Raw genomic sequence first — 19,592 nt, 5'->3', positions numbered from 1 at the left:
GTTGTTTCGATGCCCAAAAATTCTCAAATCGATCATCTCAACCGCCAGATATATGATATGAGAAAAAATGAATTTCAAGTCTTGAAAATAGTGCATCACGTAATACATTTTTTGGATCGTCAATTTTCAAAAGTTTCAAATGTTCATAGATATCCTCGATCTACACTATTTTTTAAGCTTCAAATTTATAATTAGATATAAAAATCAATTTTCAAGCCACGACAAAGTTTTCTAATACTGAAAACATCTTTCAATACTATTTGAAGGTGCACCTTACTTTGATTGTTTAGGGCCCACACCCTCTTAAGTTTTGAGTCAAGGGATAGTGTCTGGATTGTTTATTTATAAAGAAGTGTGTGCAAAAATGGTTCAAGAGGAAGGCCACACCAATCAAAATATACGCCACCAAAATTCTTTTCCTTAACATCCATAGAGGCCATCCTTAAAGAACGTACATATTATAGGCATCAAGAAAACATTGAACAAGAAGATGACAATTTGCCAACACTTGACCTCCGTCTTGCTAAATTGGTGCCACTTTCTTCGACCAAATTCCAAAAGGAAGGCCCTTGCATCATTTGGCAGCCCCAAAAAGACCACTAAGGTTATCTAAAAGAGTTAGCACTGAACATGGTAAAACAATGAGTTGGAGTATCACATTAGAACACCAGCAACCTGCAATATCTTCTTGAAGAAAAGTCGACACATGCTCGTGCTGAATATAATCTCTTCTTCCCTCATCCATTCCGGAGCCACTCTCTCTAGTGTACCAAGTGACAATAAACGATACAACAGCTCTGCCTCTGTTTCTTCTCCACCGCTAACCCAAGTCAAACTGAAAGAATAACCTGCAAAATTCCAAGATTTAAGAAGGCAGCAAGTGACTCATGATAGCCACAAATACACATATCCATAGCCATAAAGTGTTTGTGGGAAATGAAATTAAAAAGTGAAGGGAAAATCATGTCATAGTCATGCTATTCTCCCACTTTGCAACTCTTTTTAAGAAGATTAAGGGATTGGCCGATATGTATATTGTTATAATGACTTGAAACAGTATTAATTTAGCTAGAGAAAATACTCCTATTTCGACATGGAAGATTTATCCCACATGAGTTGCAAGTAGCATCACACTTTGTGAACTGATATCCAATCCAATTTGTATGAACTTTACTTATGTCAAATGGGCATTTCTTTTTTATGTGATTTATCATGTGTTCCAAAGTGGTATTTTGATCTGTGGTTTTGAGGTTGAGAGTACAATCTATCATAACAAATTTTCACACGGCAGTATAATTTACTAGAGCAATGGGCATAGGTCAACATAGATTTTGGAGAGTGCTTTTTTTAGAGAACTGCTATTTTATTATTCCCTCTTGCAATTTCTTGTATACACAAAATCGTGTAAAAATTGTACCAAAATGAAAACTAAGAGGTTAAAAGAATGTGCCATCTCTTTCCTTAGGGCTCTTTCTTGTCCAAGTAATATGCCACCAAATTTCACCCTCTACAAATGTGAGAAAAAAAATATCTCGATATCATGAAAATTGTGGATAATCTCTAAGGGTGTTAAGCTTCTTTCTTGGCCAACTTATAAAGTTTCTGGAATCTCCTTTTCGCACTACTGCATTCCATCTGGCAATAGGAGGCATATGCCTGTTTGCTGTTACCATGTTAGACGTGCATGAGTTTATGCTTCATTTGAATCACCGCCCCTAGTGGTCACAAGTAGGTGGAAATAATATCCTCTTAGTGGTTGCAAAGTAAACCAACTACTATTGCCTGACAGGACTCTCAAGGAGCATCCATAAAAATTAAGTTCAATACAACCCTCTGGAGGTAGCTGCCAATTATGGGCCCAGATGCCTTATGATGTGGAACTTCATGCTATATTCCACCATCGTGTATGAAAATCAGAGGTCGAATAACCCCAGAGTTCCTGCTTAGACAGAGCCCACGAAATAACTTATCTCCTTATCTGATCTATAATGTGCGGCAGCTCCTTAGATTGTCCTTGGAAGACACATTTATTTCTTTTATTCCATACGCTCCATAGGACCGCTGCAGCTGTTAAATCTCGATAGTCGAAGTCCTTTGCTTAGTAAGGTGGGTGAGAACCAATGTATGATTAAACTCCCCACTGATGCTGGCCATACACAACGGTTCTAGGAAAAAGGATCATACTTCTGATGCAAACTTACAGTGTAGGAGCAAATGGCTAAGAGTGTCCTCGTGGCCTTTACACATATTGCACCGATTTGGTATCGTGAGACCTCTGTTGCAGGTGATCCACAATTAGTATCTTCTTAAGTTTGGCTAGTCACAATAGGGATTGAGTTCTTGGTGGTGCAGGCAGTTTGCAAGCTTTCTATGCTGATGCCATTCCTGGGTTTTCCCCCACTAGTCTCTTATAGGACTTAACCGAGAATCTACCTCTGGTGTCTGGAAACCAGATGAAAGCATCTTGTATCTCCCGGGCAAGGAATTAATTGCAGCTCTCCTGGCATGTTTCACAGTTACTCAGCCTTATTTACCAAGACAAAACAGTCAAGGGAATCATGAAAGATTTTCTAGGAAGATGGTACTTTCTCCTTTTTGAATTTGATGTGGTTTGAATACTCAGGGCTTAGAGAAACCATGAAAGGTTTTGGAAGGGAGACCAGTGCCTGGGGGAAGTTATCTTGTAATATAATAAGAAGCTCTAAATCCTTTTGTACAGTTTGAGAGAATGAAACAGAGACGTAATGAGAGGATCAACATTTAGCTTCCAGTCTTGATGAATTGATGCCTTTGATAGAGAGGAATAGATAAAATCCCATAAAAAACTTCCATGACAACTCAAAGGCAAAATCCCAAGGCGTTTATCTTAGGAACCTCCCTCCCTGCACATAAGAGCCAAACAAAGCAACTATATTCGCTAAATGCGAAACAAAGCACTAATTGCTCTCACATGCAGCTGACCAAAACCAGAATCAGCTTAGAACCTTACTAATAATGTGAAAACAATCATATGTCAATACATGAAATAATCATATGACAATACATGACCATGGTGCCATAGTGCTAAGATTTAGTAGTTACCGCTTGCTTGGTGAAGAACTGAAAGTTCCACATCTTCTCCCTTGTTAACAATTGAGAAACTCATTCCAGCTAAACATTCCAATAACATTTGAAACAAGTTATTCGCATGATGAGAATTTGTAACTTCATCTCCTGAAAATAATAAGATTATTCCCTTATTTCAATTAGCAAATACACAATCACTCAAAAAATTAACCAAATAGAACACCAGTCATACACTTGAGAGTTGAGACCCACCTGTGCCTGTCATTTTCTCCTCCCGGCAGCCAATCTGAAAGAAAATATTATTACAGGAAAAAAGGACCAACCAAAGCTAAAATATCCAATGAATCCAACATCACTTTGTCTCTCACTAACTTACCTGCCAATTCTCTTTGCCACCATTTATAGATGTGGTAGATTTGCACAGAACTCCTGGTTCAAAACTCCCCATACAGTCCTCTCGGACATTGGGAGTTTGTGTAATGTTGATTGCCTCTGCCTGAGTAGCAAATCCCTCAGAACCTGGCTTGAAGTGAGAATGCATGATACAGAGTCAGTACTTTGATGGTGGGAGCTATATGTTCAATATCAGGACATCTAGATATAATTTTTAACCTCGCAGGTCCCTGGAAGATCCAGATTTCCTCTTCTTGGTGCCATGCTCATCACCACATCTAGATAGAATTTTTGAACCTTGCAGGTCCCTAGCAGATCGAGATTTTCTCTTCTTGGTGCCATGCCCGTCATCATCTACACCACAAGGTGTTTGCTTCTCTAGTAAATTCCTAAGCCTCTCAAGTTCTTCATAAAGTTTTTTTTCTGCCATGAACAGAACCCTGTTATTATTTGGGAAAAGGAGCATTCATATACTGAATAACAAAAGAAAATATATTCTAGAATTCAGTGGATGATAAATAGCGTTCACTGGGTCTCAGCTATGTTTTGATATGATGGCATTAATGGATAGACTGGAACCCCAAACTAAGACCCTATATAAATCATGCTCTCCCTCATTGCTGTCGACTACTTCGAAAGACAGGGCTGACCAGATGAACTACCAAGTTTCCATAATCCCCTGGGCTATATTATACTTAATTTGGTTCCCATATCTTGTGATCAGTAGAACAACAAAAAATAACACATGCAAATATCAAATATCAAAATCTTTAGTACGTTTATATAAGGAAAAAGTTTATATAAGGTCGAAACCTTAGAATGTAGAATTACGGATGCACCTAAAAGATTCATCAGAAAAGGTTGTTTTAATGTTGAAAAAACCTTTAATTGATCATCTCAACATCGAGAGGCATGAACATCAAAGAAAAAAAAGATTTTGAGTCCCAGAAATAGTGCATTTTTCATTACATTATCTAGACCGTCCATTTTCAAGATTTTCATATATTTACAGATCTGCTTGATTTTAACCATTTTTGGAGTTTAAAATTTTATAATTGGATATGAAAATAGATTTTGAGGTAATCCTAAGAATTTTTTCACCAAAATTACATATTATCGTAAACTTTGGAGGTTCGCCTTAATTGGATTGTTTAAGGTTGCGACCTTATAGAAACCACACCTTTTATATAATGCTATAAAAAACTCCACCATTGCTGGTCCCAAGCCCAGATGAGAAAGGAGGGTGATCTTGGGTTGGCAGGCAGCGGAAAATTTTTGCCACATCCCTACCATGAATTATTAAGAGGAATGATGGAACATGATTCTTGTAGCTCCCCCAGATAGTTAGGATAAAGCTTGGATGATGATGATGATATAATGTTGCAAGAGAAATAAGGCATTTTCATAAGGAAAAGTGTAGCGTGTGACAAGAGACACACTTCTACATGTGCATTGATGCAACTAGATCCATCTTGAAGATGAATGTTAAAAGGGGGCAGTCGTGCCAAATTCTCTAAATCAACGGTCTAGAAAAATACATCAAAATTTATCTTTTATTTTAAATATTATTATTAATGTTATTATTTTACATTCATGTTCACCATGGTATAGATTATTAACCCCTAAAAAGATTTTAATCCAAATCCATCTCTAAGATCGATTTCGGAAGGAGGACTCATATGAATGGATGAGCCAGCCAACTCATGGAAACCTCGTCTTTTTGATAAAGAATGTTGAAGAATCAAATAAATATATCTACCCTTATAAGGAAAGTAATCAATAATGACAAGATAATGGTTGCCCCTTACTTTTTTCACTCTCTGCCATCAAAAGATCCAGGCATTCTGCATATTTGTGTTCTACAGAATCAGACCTGAAACATGATAATGTATATAAATTAGAAATATCAGCAAGGTCAACATTCATGTGCTTGAATGGAGTCATCTAGACATGGAGAAACCAATTAATCAATTACCCATCAGGAGACATTAAGGCCCTCAACTCATCTACTTGTGCTTGTAACCTCTCATTTTCCCTTTTCAGTTGCTCCATCAAGTCCTCCGCTGCTGTATAGAACAAAAGGGTAACCAATATATCACAATTTAAATTAAGTTTCATCAAAATTATTAACAAAAACACCTTATTTATCAAATAGTCACACTGATAGCACCTGACCCAGTCAAATGAAACTGTGAAAGGCATATCTTAAGACTGCAATAACCAAGAAAATAAATATCAAACTATTAAATTAACAAAAAAAATTATATTTGGATAGTAGCCCAACAAAATTTACCCACATTAGCACAGCAGAAGCCCACCGAAACAAAACATTTTTGCCAGCCAAGAGACATATAACCAAAAAGAAAAGCACATCAAGAGCACATAAATAACTTAAAATCAAACTGAGGATGCCTTATTATTAGATTTATGTCAGGAGGAAGTTTGATGTTAAAGCAACGAACTCCTCTTTATGCAAAAACTAAAGCTTCGCAAAGATATATACATATGTGCACCAATCTTAAATGGAAATATCAATATGCCAAAACTGAGGGAGAAAATGAAAGCAGTAAAATGACACGTTATAATGGAGAACCATTTCAAGCAATTCATCATGAGATCTACGACCCTCAATAAAAGTGCACAATATAGATATAACCAATAATTTAAAATAACACTAAATGGCCAAGGGGGCTGTTTTTTGGCTGCCTAGGCATGATGTGGTCACCTAGGCAAGCACCTTGGCATCAAGGTGCCCCAATCACATATATGCACTCCAAAAGTACATATATGCATATATATGTAGAATATATGGAAATATGTGAACCCCAAATATAGATATATATAAGTTATATATATATATATATATATATATATATATATATATATATATATAAGCTACCAAAAGGTGGCACCTATAATGAATAGTAATATAGGTGGAACCTCAGTTGTCAGATCTTAGTCGAATAGTTGAAAATGCATGACACTGTTAGAATTTTAATTGTTTTTCTACAAATTGGATCGAGTTGAAATTTTGGGTATGTGTACAAAAAACTAGGGTACACAATAAAAGTATAACACATATATTATCCAAAATTTTTCAAATTTGAAATGACTAAAATACTCTTGAAATATGACAGGGTTAATTTTGTCAATTAAAATTAACTGAAAATATTCTTTTTATATAGTGCACGATGGTGTTAAGTATATACACCCAAAATTTCATCTCAATTTGATTTGTAGGAAAAAGACTAAAATTCAAATAGTAACATGCATTTTCAACAACCCAATCAAGATCTGACGGTTGGGATTCCACCTATATTAGTATTCATTATAGGTGCCATCTTATATATATATATATATGGAAGATACTACAAACCGCCTATAGGCAAATATGAACAGTGCTTTCGCCTACCCTCATCACCATCCAAATTCATCGTATGGTCACAGTTGTCCGGTAGTGTTTCAATTTTCAATTTTTTTTTACTAATCGGAATGATCTGAAATTTGGAGCGTGTGTATATCTTAATGAGGCGCACCTAATAAAAATATGAAAAAACTAATTCGCAAAATATAAATTGACCAAAATACCCCCATAACTTTTTGGGGGTATTTTGATCAATTTACATTTTGCGAATTATTTTTTTATATTTTTATTAGGTGTGCCTTACTAAGATGTACGCACGCTCCAAATTTCAAGTAATTTAGATTTGTACAAAAAAAATGAAAATTGAAACACTACTGGACAACTGTGACCGTGCGATGAAGTTTGGATGGTGATGAGGGTAGGTGAAATCACTGTTCATTTTCACCTATAGGGCGTTGGGAAGAGCCTTCTTATATATATATATATATATATATATATATATATATATGGTGTACTTTGTATAAAGCCAAGGCTCTAAACAATCAAAGAAAAGCGCACCTTCAAATGGTACCGAGAAATGTGGTTTCAATATAGGAAATCTTTGTGATAGCCTTAAAATATATTTTCATCTTTAATTGTAAAATTTAGAGCTTCAAAAATAGTGTAGATAGAGCAGATCTACGAAAACTTGAAAATCTTGAAAATTGACGATCCAAAAATGCGGTACAAGATGCACTATTTCCAAAACTTGAAATCCATTTTTTTCTCATGTCCATGCATCTTGATGTCGAGATGATCAGTTTGACGATATTTGGGCATCAAAACAACATCTTCTATTGAAATTGAGGTGGGCTCTAATTTGATTGTTTAGAGCCTAGGCTCTATATAAAATTTTTCCATATATATAGTCTAAGAAGGATGATGACCTTAAACTTTCCCTTAACCCGTCCCATGCCTAGGTAAAGGGGCTGGGTTGTGTTAGATAGTCAGCCAACATAAAATTTTACCAAAACTTATTATGAATTCTGAACCTACAGTATCTGCTGATGCTAGGGTGTTTTCCAGAAGCGATGCGCTGTACCAGAACCCGAGAATAGTGAGAAATGAGCAAGGGGTAGCTAGGGCTATCCCCAGAAGTGACGCGTTGTATCGAACCCTGAGTACCGTGAGAAATGAGCAAGGGTTAGCTAGGGCGTTCCCCAGAAGCGACGCGCCGCAGCACCACCCAATTGCGGTGAAAAATAGGTAAGGATTCCCGCTCCATGTTGGACGAACGCGAGTAAAGAAACTAGTCTAAGAGAATAGGATTCATCTAGCCACATGGAATGTAGGAACGCTTAGAGGTAAGAGTATGGAGTTAGTGGATACAATGAGACAAAGGAGAGCAAACATAGTCACTCTACAATAAACTAAATGGAAAGGAGAAAAAGTTAAAGAAATAGATGGGTATAAACTTTGGCATACAAGAAAGGATAATAATAAGATGAGAGAGAGTAGACTTAAGTGGGCTGGCCATGTATGGCGCCGACCCAATACAACATCTGTTAGGAGGTGCAAGTTAGTTCAAGTGGAAGGATTGAAAAGGGCAAGGGATAGGCCCAAAAAGACGTGGTTGGAAGGAGTCCAAAAAGATATGGGGACTTTTGGCCTCACTGAGCGTATAACCTCTAATAGAGCAGAATGGCGGACCAAGATTTATATAGCCGATCCCAATTAATTGGGGAAAGGCTATGATGATGATGATGATGTGCACACACACACACACACATATATATATATATGTGTGTGTGTGTGTGTGTGTGTGTGTGTGCATGAAGGACACATATATATACACATGCATGTGCATGTATAATTGATAGATTACTAAAAAATTGAAAAAGAAAATTTTAACGTTTAAAAGTAACCAAGTAAATTTTGAATCAGATTTCACAAATGTAAATTAGTAAAGGAAAAAGTTTATACAAGGGGTTAACCTTAAACTATACAAGTAAGGTACACCTAAAAAACTTACTAGAGAAAGTTGTTCCTATGCTAGAAAACCCTCAAATGGATCATCTCGACCTCGAGATTCATCGACATGAAAAAAAAAAGATTTCTAATCCTAAAAATAGTTCATCTTATAATACATTATTTGGACCATCTACTTTTTAACACGTTATTTGGACCATCTATATTCAAGATTTTCAAGTGTTTTTAGATCTGATTGATCATTACCATTTCTATAACTTCAAATTTCATAATTGGGGGTTACAATAGATTTCCATATTATTGCAAGGCTTTGCCACCGAAACCGCATCTTCAACATAGTTTTGAGGTGCACCTTACTCCAATAGTATAAGGTTGACACCTTATACAAACCTCACCCATTAGTAAATGTAAGACGTAAAAACCACAAAGAGTCAAAGAGAATAGCGTTTCCAGAATCCAAACCTCAATTCCATGTGGCTGCAAAATGATCATTTATATATGCAGTTAAGCACAAGTCCGGATTTCACAATATAGAGAAAATGATACGAAAGAAACAATGAGCAAAATAAAGTGCATCATGTTTAGTCTTCATCTTCATCACCGGCTTCGACCTCAACACCTCCATCCGATTCTAAGCCATCATCATCAAAGTCACGACCCTCCTCAACATAATAGCCATCCTTCTCAGTCCCTTCCAAATTGGGCTCCTCCTCCTTTATCTCCCTCCTTAGTCTCTCACAAATCAGCCTCGTCCTGCTTCTTTATCTCTCTCCTCCTCAGTGTACTGTGTGTAGGAGTAAATCTAGTGGTCTTAGGGTCAGAAGCAGGCCCCAAATCCTCCTCAACCATACCCCATATCAAACCCTCACTAGGTAAGATTTCTTCTACTTCTAGGATCAACCACCCATTCATTGACATCATCTATGTCTTTCACAACAATGCGACCCTTCTTGTCATGCTCACTAAAGTGCTCCTTTAGCCTCTGATTATATCGAACAAAATCTAAATCATTAAGTTTACTTTGCTCAACCCTATTCCTGTTCTTTTTCACTAGCGGCAAAATGCATGAGCCACAATTGGACATTTAGAGTAATAGAGTTATCGAAAGTAAACTTAATATTAAAGCATGAATCGATAAGCTATAATCTATAAGTTATAATTTATAACTTATCCTATAAAATGAAAAATAAAAAGATTATTAGTAATATCAAATAATTTACAACTTATCCTATAAAATGAAAATAAAAAGATTATTAGTAATATCAAATATTGTTATCTTTGTGAGTTACTGTCCCAAATGAACTCCAATTTTGCTAATAATCAAAGCTACATGTTGACTTCAATATGCGGATGGCCATCTTTCATAAGTTCGGGGCATCATTCCACATTGGCTTTACCATTGGACTACAATTGCATTGTTTTTTTGTAAGTTGTAACTAATAAAAGCTACACAACATATCAAATTATGAAAAAATTAGATTGGGTTTAACCCTTTGTCACACAACCATTTCCTTCATAAATGATCTTAAGACACTTGTATAAGATCAACTCTTTAACAAAATCATATCCTAGATATCCTTATCCAGTGTGAGCTTCTTGAGACATTCATTGAAGTCATCTGCAATTACATCCTTCCTCTCAATATCTAAGTCTGAATAAAATAAATTTGGGTTCAAATGGTACCCAACTGCGTGCAAGGGCCGATGAAGCCGCTTATCCTACTTTATGTCTACAGTATCCCTAACTGGGCCATACAAGCTCTCATCATTCCCTAATGCCACAGTTATATCTCTCTTGGCTCCCTCAAATGCACCATGTATAAAGCACAGGCTTCACTCATTGTTAACCAAAAAAAAAACTTTAACCAAGGGTAAGCATACCTTAAATGACTACACTATCCCACTCTAAAAAGGCATAATCAAAACAATATCAGGTGTCATCTTCCCTCAAGACTGCTTGGACAACTTGCATCTAGACCAATCCAATGAAGTGAACATAGAATGCAAATGGCATCTCTTGTTTATTATGCACTATATAGTTAACAAAGAGGTGGCAAGTCTCGGGACCTCAGGCCTCCGCCTCATGTATCCCACTTCTCAATAACTTTCACATCATGCTAAGGATAAGGGTGTGATTGCAAATGTACACAGACAGGCTAGCTTTATCAGGTGTCTCTTTTACCCTTGACATTTTGTTAATTGCCTCAAGCATGAGGTTGATGTAGTGAACCACGTGATATCCAAAAAATATGAGGTCACTTTTGGTACAATAAATTAGAAGCAGACATATTGGTTACAACCATGTTTGCTACCACCTGTATAATATGCTCCTCTCCAGTGTTTCAAAAAGCGGACCGCCCAGCGCTTAGGCGGTCCAAAAGGCCTAGGCGGCCAAACTAGGCGGCCACCCTGCCCAGGGACGGAAATGCCGCTCGTTGAGGCCATTTTTGGGTAATTTTATTTAATACTAAAGGTGCAAAATTGTGGGTTTTAGGTTTCAAATGAACCTAAAACCCATTAGAAGCTATTTTAGAGAGTGAAAAACCCAAAAAAAAAAAAAAATATACTGGGCCGTCCAGGTTCTGGGCACCCGCCTATGCGCTAAGTTGCCTGGACCCCTCCGACCGCCTAAGTGCCGCCTAGCGCTTTTTGAAACATTGCTCCTCTCCAACCTCCTCAATGCCCTTTGAACCAAAGAAAAGACAATACAATTGGGAACATCAGAAGAAGCATCAATAAACCTTAGAAATATTGCTCCTAAAAGGACAAGCCACCATCAAATTCATTACACTATTGCTCCCCTTATCCCTCCATGGATTTGTCATAATTCATCATCATCACTATCCTCAGAGCTTTTTCCCAACTATTTGGGGTCGACTACATAAATCTTAGATTTGTCATAATTGAAACCCCATATTGCATGCACACATCCTATGTGACTAGAGCTATTCCTTTTTGTGTTGTACCTCGTATGTTTAGGAAAGGCTTTTTGAGCACATAAGGGGTAGGCCCTTCAACCCTAGCTTACATGGCCCGATAGTCTCCAACATTATACGGAGGCTTCTTTATGCCAATCAAAAGCAATCCCCTCCTAACACATCTACCAAGCAATATGTTGACATACTCAGCCTCATTTTTTAAAAAAAAAAATTGTTTTCAATAGTAAGTTGTTTCTTTCCTTTCTCCCTATCATTTCTTGCATCATCAAGGTCAGGAGGAAGACATCTACACGCCCCTTCACATAAGGCTTCCAATCCCAATTGATCATCTCCTAGTACTTCGAGAGAAGAGGAAACCACTTCAATCTCCCATTCATCATCATCTTCCTCATCCCCAAGCATATTAACCTCGGCCTTACAACTCCCCCATGCTTGCGTCCCTTGATGCCTTTTTCTTTTTCAGGCACCAAATTCTCCTTCCTAATATTTGCATGAACTTTCTTACATATGGGATGTGGCAACATCCACCCAAATACTGGCAAGGTGTTTTTTTAATCTATTTTGAATGTTGCTCATGATAATTGCAGGAAAAGCGAAACGAAGTGCGCTAGAGCACACTCCTGCTTTCGAGCCAGTGAAGACATGTAAGCTTTCGAGCTGTAGTTTGCTAGCTTTGCAACTTCCAATTGTTTAGGGGGCATTTTTTTTGCAGCGCGAGCAAAGCGATTGTTGAAGAGTGCTCTGACAAAACAAAGCCCTCTTCAACACTTAGACATTGCTACCACAGGCTTGCCTACACTGCCTTCACGGAGGTGGGAACAGTTGCTTAGTTTAAATCTTTTTTGTCTGGCCAATATAACCATTTCGATATGGATCCTGCCTCCAACTAGAACCCTAAGAGGTCATCTGGAAAGATCTCCAACATAGACAGATTTAACCAAAGATGATTCAATTTGTTGACCAATCTTTGTCCTTGATGTTTGGATGAATATAGAGCTTTCAATCACCCAATTTTTTTCTTATAACTTCTTCTAATTCTATAGTGAATGCTGTTTAAAATTTTGATTTGAGATTATTTCTAAAATTTCTGGGAATTTTCATTCTAAAAGAAATTCAAAATAACTTTTGATTTTTAGTTATTTTTCTTACATAAAAATAGTTTAGGAGCAATTTGAAAAAAGGAGGTGGGGGGGGGAGTGGTTAAAAGATGGGGGGATGACCATTTCACCATGGCCTGAGTGCGAGGTAGGCACCTTGGCTGATGTGTCAGGTACGCCACCTAGGTTGCACACCTCACCCTAGGTGAGGCCTTTAGGCCCCCATCCTGCCTCAAGGCCCTGGATAGGCACCCTAGGCCGGCATTTTTTAAAACACCAGTATGACATGACATGGATATACTAGATATCACATCCAATACCATGAAACTTAAACATGGCATTTATGATTTAGTTCAATTGAAGCTAGCAAGTAGATCAAATGCTTTAATGTTGCCAAGCACTCATTTTTAAACATACCGAAGAATGACAAAAACTAGCTATTTTTTAAGAATATTAGGAAGTACCATATAAATAACCATAAAAAATTATTTATACAAATTTAACAAGTAGATAGATATTATACATACAACATAGACACACATGTATCTCTACTACAGTATGCGCTTACTCTCTACAATAAGACGAGTAAGATGGATTCATATGTACTCTAGCATAGTTGTGTCATGGACACTATTTTATCATACACATTTTGTTGTTGCTATGGCCTAAATCAATATAAACAATATCATGTAAGCCATATATTGGAGTTTCATATTTTCATGGAATGTTGTTGCAAAGCTCCATACAAAAATTAGAAACACTATCGCACAATTAAACAATATGCAGAAACAAATACAATTATAACATAATCATGAAATTTACCTGCTACATAATTCAAAAATTTCTTGTTCTGTTCCTGAACATAGTGCTCCAGTTCAGAAAACTTCCTTGCCTAATCAAGGCCATAAAAGAAATTCAAAAAAGTCAATGTAAGGTCAAAGACTAATTTAAATCACACACACACAGTGCATTCTATGCATTAAGAACCTTCAACTTCGTGTACTTCTCATGAAGCTTGGAGTACATGACATCCATCTGCACCATAAATACGGAAAAGGAGTTTTTACTTGATAAGAATGGCCTAAAACACAATTAAAGAAATTTATGACAATAAATGATACTCCTAATATGCAAGTCTAATACCCTTTGATATAAATCAGCATTAACTGAACTCATACTAACAACTACAGTAGATTCTAATATTTAATAGCCTTAAAACTTTATCAAAAGTAGTAGGAACCAATTTCGTTCCTCTAACTTCTTATTTTGAATAATGCATACAAAGTACAATAATGCAATTGAGAAATAAATTATTACAATGTCTTCTGTAATTTATCATTTTCTGTTTTTGCACTTCTCTTGAATCATATAGCACAAGAAATGCAGCTATTAAGGGAAACAACACAAGGAAAAATGTCATGTATTTGAGGTTGGAAGGAATGAAACATAGTGTCAATCATGTAAATCACATTAGAAGGGAAAAAGTCCCACAATGGAGTGTTTCCAATCAAGAAACATTAAAAAAAAACATAATGGCTTGTAAGAAGTCCAAGAAAGTACCATGTAATGTTCTTTTGGGTATTTGATTGTATAAGTTGCTCAATTTTAATAAGAAAAACAAAATTTATCATATTCTTCATTTGACCATTTGGGCTAAGTATTGTGGAACATATTTTCAGGATACTAATCATTAGAGGTCTTAATTTATAAGCTCTAAGAAGAAAAACTTAACAAAAAAATCACGTCCACCAAGAATATAAATCCTTAAAGTGTCTACTTACTGTATTTGGCTCTGAGAAGGATCACAATTCTCAAACAATACTAGCATTGAGAGAGGCATGCTTTGTCATAGCATCTCCCATGTGTCACTACATTTGTGGGTAGATAAGCTTCCTCTCGGACTTGATTGGTTCAGGTGTTGACATTTGCAATACTGCTTCCCAAGTTCGAATCCTACCACCAAACTCCCCCCCCAAAAAGAAAAAAGAATGCATCACTTCAAAAGTTCTGGCAGAATTTAATAGCTCTGAGGAAAGTGTGCAACGTGCAGCAGGAAACAGCAAAACTAGTGCTATAAAAACTGTGACTTGGCTCAGACTCACCTGAGCCATTTGGATCCTATAGGGTGGTCGGTCAGTCAGAAAATGGCAGGACTCACGACTCTCACTGGGTAAGGGACCCCACTTTGTTATTTACTCAGTGATCGAGACTCAACCAAGTTGGAAAGCTGACCCAGGCTCAAGACCAAGGTGCATCCGAGCCCGAGCCCGAGCCCCAGTTTTAAATCACTGGGAAAACTTGTTGCTAACAATGACTCTCACAGTGGGACCTAAAACTGTTTAGAAACACTGAAGATCAACATCATCATCATCAGCTCCTTTTCCCAAACTATTTAAAGAGAGTCATAGTTACTCCCGCCATTTACCCGCATTTAGAAACACTAAATCTAATTGACACAAAGAACCACACCCCATATGCTACAATAACTATAATCGAAATAGTATACCATACAAAGGGCTTGACCTCTACATACATACATACAAAAAGCGATAATATCACTAAAAGCCGCCGCTAGCTTTGAACTGCTTGCCACTAAGACCATATGGCAAGGAATTAAGAAAACCAAATAGTTTTAAGCTTATTCGTCAAAGAATCCCAAAAAGAAATAGTTGGGTCTATTACACTATGTACATAAACCACTTATCTATTGTCACATTAACCCACAAAAAGTGTTATAACATGAACACTGGGGAGGAATCAAGCATGAAGAACAAACAGAAACCGGTCAAATTGGAGGCCAAAGACAGTACAGTATTCTCAACAACCACAAGGAATTACTCAAACACTTGCAATACATGTAGAACTGGAAATGCCATGTCTCTCCTCAACACAAACCACCATGAAATTTCCCACCATGTTTACATAAAAATTCAACACAACCAAAGAAACAAGTTAACTATAATACGACTAACATGACTTACAATTGACAGTGTCATAACAGCACGCGAAATGGAGATGGAGATTAAATCATTTATGCGTAGTCAATAAAGCATTTTGCTACAAAATGAAAAGAATTGCTAAGGTCCAAGTCTAATTATCAGACATCAATGAGGCACAGCCAAACACAATAATCCACCTTGAAGTAACAATTGCCACAGAAATAACAAGACTCGCCCTAATTATTAGAAGTGCTCAACTCAGATGCAAATGCATAATAAAAACTCAGTGGAAAAAGCATCACCATCATAATGGGTAATTTTCAATTTACTAAAAAAGAAAGGAAAAATTCTCTAACTGAAACAGACATTCGAGCTGAGCCACTCCAAAGTAGTATGATGCTAGAAGGAGGAGCTCAAATTAAGTGAACATGATCAAAATCCAATACCAAAAAGAGGGACAAAGCAAAAGAACACATTAAATAACCTAGATAAGGTGAGCACCTGAATGAAACAAGTCAATAATCAGAAGTTCAGAACTGAAACAACCTAGCCTACAAATAGGAAACAATCATGGCTAGAACAAAGCCACGAAATGCAAGAGAAGGGTTTAAACCTGATCTTGAACAACAAGGTTGAGATCCAGGGTTCCTGCAATCCTGAGAAACAAGACGCAAGAGAATGAGAGGTTCCAGCCCTTGAGGGCACTGCAGGATCACAGAGTGTGTGTGCCGCGGTTGCCTGCGATTTCAAAAATGAGAGAGACAAAAAAATTTGGGGGAATTATTACGCCACTGAAGGGTAAAAGGGTAAATTTTCAAATATATAAAGGTATTTTAGTCTAAAATATTTTAAAGTATGTTATTGGATCTCCCCCCGCCGGTCATTTCAAAAGCGAAGAGCTTCCCGCGGCCGCACACGCCGGAAAACCACCGGCAGACAACCCCAATTTGCCTGAATAGGTGAAAAATGACCGGAAATCCTGTCTCTTGGGAATGGGACCTCCGCTACTGGTCTAGATTTCCATTCTTATTGGCGCATTTGAAAACTGTAACTACTATTTTAGGTTTCCATTCCCATTGACGCATTTAAAAACCGCTAATTATTTTAAAAAAAACGAGTAAGTCTTGGATTTCAGAGATCTACCCAAAAAATTCCTCTCTTTTCTCTCTCTCCATTTGTTTTCTCAGCCCTCTGAACATTCTAGAATGGGTGTTAGAGAGTTATGAAAGTTGCTTGGGCGGTAGTTAGAGAGAGTTATAAAAGTTGCTCTTTCATTTTCAAAAGGTGTGGTTTCTATAAGGTTGCAACCTTAAACAATGCAATTAAGGAGCACCTCTAAATTTTATCATCATATATAATTTTGGTGTAAAAAATTCTTAAGATTATCTCAAAATCTATTGTCATATCTATTTATAAAATTTTAAACTCTAAAAATGTTTAAAATCAAACATATGAAAATCTTGAAAATGGACGATCTTGATATTGTGTTGCAAGATGCACTATTTTTAGGACCCAAAATCTTTTTTTTTTTTTTTTCATATTCATACATCTTGTTGTCAAGATGATCAATTAGAGAGTTTTTCAATATTAAAACATTATTTTCCGATGGATTTTTTAGGTGCATTTGTACTCCTACACTTTAAAGTTGCAACTTTATATGAACTTTTTCCTTTTTCAAATGCATAAAGGATATAGTTAGAATTTTCTTTTATTGAGGTCAATCTATGGGGTTGAAGAGGTTAAGTCCCCAAAATTTGGGTTCCTAAAGTTAAATTTAAATAGGGTTTTACCCAAGGGAGTAAATAGACATTCTGCTTCTACTGAGTATAATATCTTTTAGTTTTTTTTATTTTAAATTTTGGATCCAACTAATTATAAGATTGTTTTCAAAGAAGAAAATTTGGTTTTTTAGTTCTTGAACATCTAAATCTTTCCCTGAAAAACTTTTTTTTAGGCACGTAGAAGGTGTAGGATAGACTTTTTTTTCTTTGAGGTTAGTCATTGGATTGTAGAGTACACCCCCAAAATTTGGATCTACAAAATATTCCTAGGATGAGTTTTGTCAAAGGGAGTGGATGGACAATATACTCCCCCGAGAGTAGGGCATCTTTTAGCTTCAAAAATAGAGCACGTGTACTATGCTTCCTTGGGAACATAGTTTACTTTTACTCCCTTGGTCCAAAGCCCTATTTGGGAGGATTTTTTCAATATTGGGAACCACTTAAGAACTACTAGGTGATTATTCTCCAAAAAAAAAAAAAACATTGAAATTTAAGTTTTTCAATTCTTAGATCTCACAATCTCAATCTTGAGACATTATTATTTTCAAATTCATGGAGGGTACAATTAGGATTTTTAATTTTTGATTACAAAACTCCTCACATACATTATGGATAACACAACCGAGCAATGGTTTAAAAAGCAGATCGGTGACTCGGATCGGGCATCTAAAAAATCGATCCGGATAGGCGAATCGGAGATCCGGATCGAGAATCGGCTGAATCGGTCGGATTAAAGCTTCAAAAATATCCGAAAAAATTATTAAAATTCATTATAAATATTAATTTTTAGGAATCCAATAAGAAATGAGAAGACTACATTATTAACTTTCATTTTTTTCATCAATTTGTGAATATTGAGGTGCTTTTTTCCCTGTATAAACTTATGTTAACCATTAAATTTGCATCACATAAAAGAAAAATCATAGATAAAATATATTATTATACATGGACTATTATAAAGAGTAGACTACTCAATGAAAGAATGGCCATTTAAAATCTCGTTTTGATAAAAAACCCTAATCCACTAAAAAAATCTAAATTATTACAGTCTAACTAACTATAATCCAAAATTATTAAAACCTAACTAATTATAATATTATATAATGAAATTATAATTATTAGTTTATATTTGATAATTATTTTATTAGATAAATAATAACAAATTAAAAATATTTTATAATATTATCTAATTTAAAATGTATTATTGACAACTGTAAGAAAAATAGTACATTACATGATTTATAATGTAAAAATTAATAAATAAAATAAAAGATTTAGTTATCAATATAAAAATTAATAAAATACGTACAAATTTTGGAAATAAACATCACATGAAGAAGCAAAGATCTTAACCACCACACCACCTCATCACATGTGATTGTAACTTGCTAATTAATAGAATATATTTACATTCCCATTTCATTTAATGATGTTTGGGAATTATCCACATCGAAAGATGGGTATTCAACTTTGGTATATAAATACTTATGTAATATGAATCAAGCATTTGTATACAAATATTGGGGCAACCTCACACGTGCCCGGGAGGGAACCAGGTAGAATCGGGTGGTAACCGGCGTTTTTTCTCAAGAACCGGGCAGTTCCCGGTTTTGTACTGGAACTTGCACGGGCTGCGCCGGTTCCCGAGTCGAACCAGGCGCCGATTTTTAAAACACTGCAACAGAGTATTGAGCTGCTCCTCCTCGAGGTAATTGTCGTCTGCTTCATAGATGGTCATAATTCTCTTTTGATAATAACAATAATATTGTCAAAAGAGAGTTGAAGATCATATTCAAAGCAACTCCCTCAATTGAAATTAAGTCTTAGAGAAGGTTTTTTACTTTAGTTAGGAAAAGTTTTAGCCTCTATAATAAAATCTTCACTCTAAAAATTGGATTTGGGGCATGATAAATTTTAATTAGAATTTGGATGTTTATCATTATCCAATTCCACATTCTCAAGAGATATGTTTCAATTACAGATGTAAATGGATAAGTTTCTCGCAATTTGAAGCTTATCCAAACTGAATCCAATATTCTTAGTTTT

The 19,592-nt window shown here is 36.0% G+C and overlaps 1 protein-coding gene across 20 annotated transcripts; it reads right to left on the bottom strand.

Moving 5' to 3' along the window:
* Window positions 1-398: 398 nt before the first annotated feature.
* On the bottom strand, window positions 399-17,076 carry TTN9 (titan9). Of its 20 annotated transcripts, none has more exons than XR_016060575.1 (11): window positions 16,379-16,504; window positions 14,608-14,779; window positions 13,814-13,861; window positions 13,649-13,718; window positions 5,435-5,525; window positions 5,268-5,332; window positions 3,679-3,882; window positions 3,443-3,589; window positions 3,319-3,352; window positions 3,082-3,213; window positions 399-848 (listed from the first exon to the last, which is right to left on the bottom strand). XR_016060575.1 is itself a non-coding variant. In XM_020666881.2 (11 exons), exons 3-11 carry the CDS (start codon window positions 13,859-13,861, stop codon window positions 655-657), a joined length of 981 nt encoding a protein of 326 aa, XP_020522540.1. In that variant the 5' UTR covers window positions 14,608-14,779; window positions 16,379-16,519; the 3' UTR covers window positions 399-654. The 20 variants fall into 20 exon arrangements, 19 of the variants coding, with proteins under 19 accessions (XP_020522540.1, XP_088729714.1, XP_088729712.1 ...); XM_020666881.2 differs by having other exon boundaries at window positions 3,443-3,585; window positions 16,379-16,519; XM_088873588.1 differs by having other exon boundaries at window positions 3,082-3,150; window positions 3,443-3,585; window positions 16,379-16,511.
* Window positions 17,077-19,592: the final 2,516 nt, after the last annotated feature.

This window comes from Amborella trichopoda, chromosome 8 (genome assembly GCF_054954075.1).
Source record: "Amborella trichopoda isolate Santa Cruz 75 chromosome 8, AtrichopodaSantaCruz75HAP2 v2.0, whole genome shotgun sequence".
NCBI lineage: Eukaryota > Viridiplantae > Streptophyta > Magnoliopsida > Amborellales > Amborellaceae > Amborella > Amborella trichopoda.
This window is presented reverse-complemented; position numbering and strand designations above follow the sequence as displayed.

Bases quoted from the DNA above. Each gene is read 5' to 3' on its own strand.
- TTN9 (XM_006843517.4), bottom strand. From the start codon at position 13,861: ATGGATGTCATGTACTCCAAGCTTCATGAGAAGTACACGAAGTTGAAG. The intron at 5,526-13,648 runs GTAAATTTCATG...TGTTCTATACAG, and splicing joins ATTTTTGAATTATGTAGCAG to CAGCGGAGGACTTGATGGAG. The intron at 3,586-3,678 runs GTTAAAAATTAT...ACTTCAAGCCAG, and splicing joins ATCTTCCAGGGACCTGCGAG to GTTCTGAGGGATTTGCTACT.